The 2,500-nt window shown below is 42.3% G+C and overlaps 2 protein-coding genes across 2 annotated transcripts in view; both read right to left on the reverse strand.

The window, feature by feature from the left end:
- LOC145407909 (sodium-dependent multivitamin transporter-like) overlaps nucleotides 1–2,500 on the reverse strand; it is a 327,055-nt gene that overhangs the window by 92,059 nt on the left and 232,496 nt on the right. The window lies entirely within an intron of this gene.
- LOC145407682 (uncharacterized) overlaps nucleotides 1–2,500 on the reverse strand; it is a 118,867-nt gene that overhangs the window by 20,635 nt on the left and 95,732 nt on the right. Inside the window, exon 3 of the mRNA XM_080278549.1 lies at nucleotides 2,280–2,431. Coding sequence (XP_080134675.1) covers nucleotides 2,280–2,431 — 152 coding nt within the window. The remainder of the gene's footprint in view (nucleotides 1–2,279; nucleotides 2,432–2,500) is intronic.

The raw sequence follows: 2,500 nt of genomic DNA on the forward strand, positions 1-2,500 counted from the left end.
TCTCTCTCTCTCTCTCTCTCTCTCTCTCTCTCTCTCTCTCTCTCTTTTACATATATACCTGACAATCACAGGGACATCAACATATCCTCAATTTAAAAAGTATGAGAGCCCAGGAACGAAAAGATGACGAATTGCAAAATGTCGAATAATTAAAATCTGGTATATGGAAATGATGCTACCTGCCCTATGCAATACTGATCAGTTTTTGAATGGTTGTGAGCAGCGACTGAGGAATTTAGGTATAAAAGTAAAGTGATATTTTAAGGGAGAGGAAGACCCATAATGTGATATATTTGTTAATCAAAAAGTACTTAAAATCGTATTGTTTAAGTAGGCTACACCTGGAAGTGCACCCGGAAGTAATTATCGCTACTAACACTCCCCTCACCTCACCTCGTAATCTGGGATCTTACACTCGAACATATGTAATATCGAGTCCCTGTCGTAGCATGGATTATTATTATTATTATTATTATTATTATTATTATTATTATTTTGAGGAAGAATTGGAGACATGGGAGGTTTCAATTTTTTTTTTTATTTTCTCCTTCCATAAAAACATAACACATACAGTTATGATAATTTTCCTCTCGTATCCAGGAAAAATTTTTAATGCAGGAACGCAAAACAGGGAACGATTCTAATGTCGTTGATCATCCTGGAAAAATTAATCTGAGATACGGCAGGGAACACAATTAATTTTTCTTTATTACCTACCACAGTCTCCCCTACTGCCTACCACAATGCCCCCACTACCTACCACAGTTCCTCCATTACCTCCCACAGTCTCCCCCACTACCTACCACAATCTCCCCCATTACCCACTACAATCTCACCCACTGCCTACTACAGTCTCCCCCATTACCTACCACAATCTCCCCCACTATCTACCACAATCTCTCCCACTACCTACCACAAGCTCCCCCATTACCTACCACAATCTCCCCCACTACCTACCACAATCTTCCCCACTGCCTACCATAATCCCCTATTACCTACCCCAATCTCCCTCACTATCTACCACAATCTCTCCCACTAACTACTACAATCTCCCCCATTACATACCATAATCTCCCCCACTGTCTGCTACAATTTTCCCCTCTGCCTACCACAATCCCCTATTACCTACCATAGTCTCCCCCACCACTTCACCCTAAACTCAAACACTTTTGGTAGTATTTCACCTCAGAGCAAAGTTGTCATTCACTGATTTCGACAACAAGAAGGTGGGCGACAGGTAGCGTTATTACTTCCTAGGGTACTTTGTTCAGAGCTGGAAAAAAATAGGTAAGTGTGAAATGAAAAGGGAATGTAGGGTGGCACATGGAAAAAAGATGGCTTGTACTATGAATACAGAACAGGAGACTGAGTACAGAGGCAGCCGGGTCACTACATGAGGGTGTGTTAATTCAGTTTGGGGTGCGAGAGCCAGACCTTTATCGACGTGCAGGGATGGGCTACAGCACAAAATATGGGGACGAGATATTGGAGTGGCAGAAGTGTGAAACGCCAAAAGCGTGAACAGTGGAAATGGCAGTGTTTAGGTATGTATGTGAAGTGTGTAGATAGAATAGAAGGAGTAAGACAGATTTTGGAATGGCATGAGTGTAAAAAGTCTAGATTATATATGTGGAATGTGTAGACTGAGTAATATTAAGAATGTAATGTAATATTAAGATGGCGAGAGATACGAATTTTGAGTTAATCTGAAGTGAAGAAGAGTGTGGACCATTTTATCAGCTCGAAGACGATATCACGTATTCTCAAGAGCTTTATTAAATTTTCGTCTAACTTCTCCAGTTCGTAAAGTATATCTAAGCTGAATAAAATCGTCTGAAATTAGCAAGTTTTAATTATAGCAGATATCCCTGGTCTCAATGGGTTCAGTGTGTGTGTGTGTGTGTGTGTGTGTGTGTGTGTGTGTGTGTGTGTGTGTGTGTGTGTGTGTGTGTGTGTGTGTGTGTGTGTGTGTGTGTGTGTGTGTGTGTGTGTGTTTTCATTTGTCCCATCCCTTCAAGATTTTATTCAGCTTAGGACAGATTTCACTAATTGGATGGGTCAGAAATGGTCTTATTTTTCCTTTAATATTCTTTTAGTATGACTCGCCTTTCTTATCGCAGGGAGATATTGAGAACGGAATATAAGAAACGTCCACGGTTTGAAAGTTACCGTATTATCGTCAACTTTCCGAGGAAGGAGAGAGAGGGAGAGAGAGCGAGAGAGAGAGAGAGAGAGAGAGAGAGGAGCGTGCTGGTAGTGAAGGGGTGAATAAAACTTACGGTATTATCTCCAACGTTTTGAGGAGAGCAGTGGAGGACGGCCGTGGTTCCTACTTGGGCTCGCAGCTGGGTGTTGTTCTGGGTGAAGGAGGAGGTGGTGGAGGGTGAGGCGAAGGAAGGGGCTGCTGGGCTGGTGCTGGAGGGCGACCAGGCTGAGGGAGGAGAGAAAATGTGATATGGGTGAGGGAGAAACATGAAACGCACGTGAAATGGAAAATATA

Source organism: Coenobita brevimanus, chromosome 74, assembly GCF_032717465.1.
Source record: "Coenobita brevimanus isolate Jiangsu-jjx chromosome 74, ASM3271746v2, whole genome shotgun sequence".
Taxonomy (NCBI): domain Eukaryota; kingdom Metazoa; phylum Arthropoda; class Malacostraca; order Decapoda; family Coenobitidae; genus Coenobita; species Coenobita brevimanus.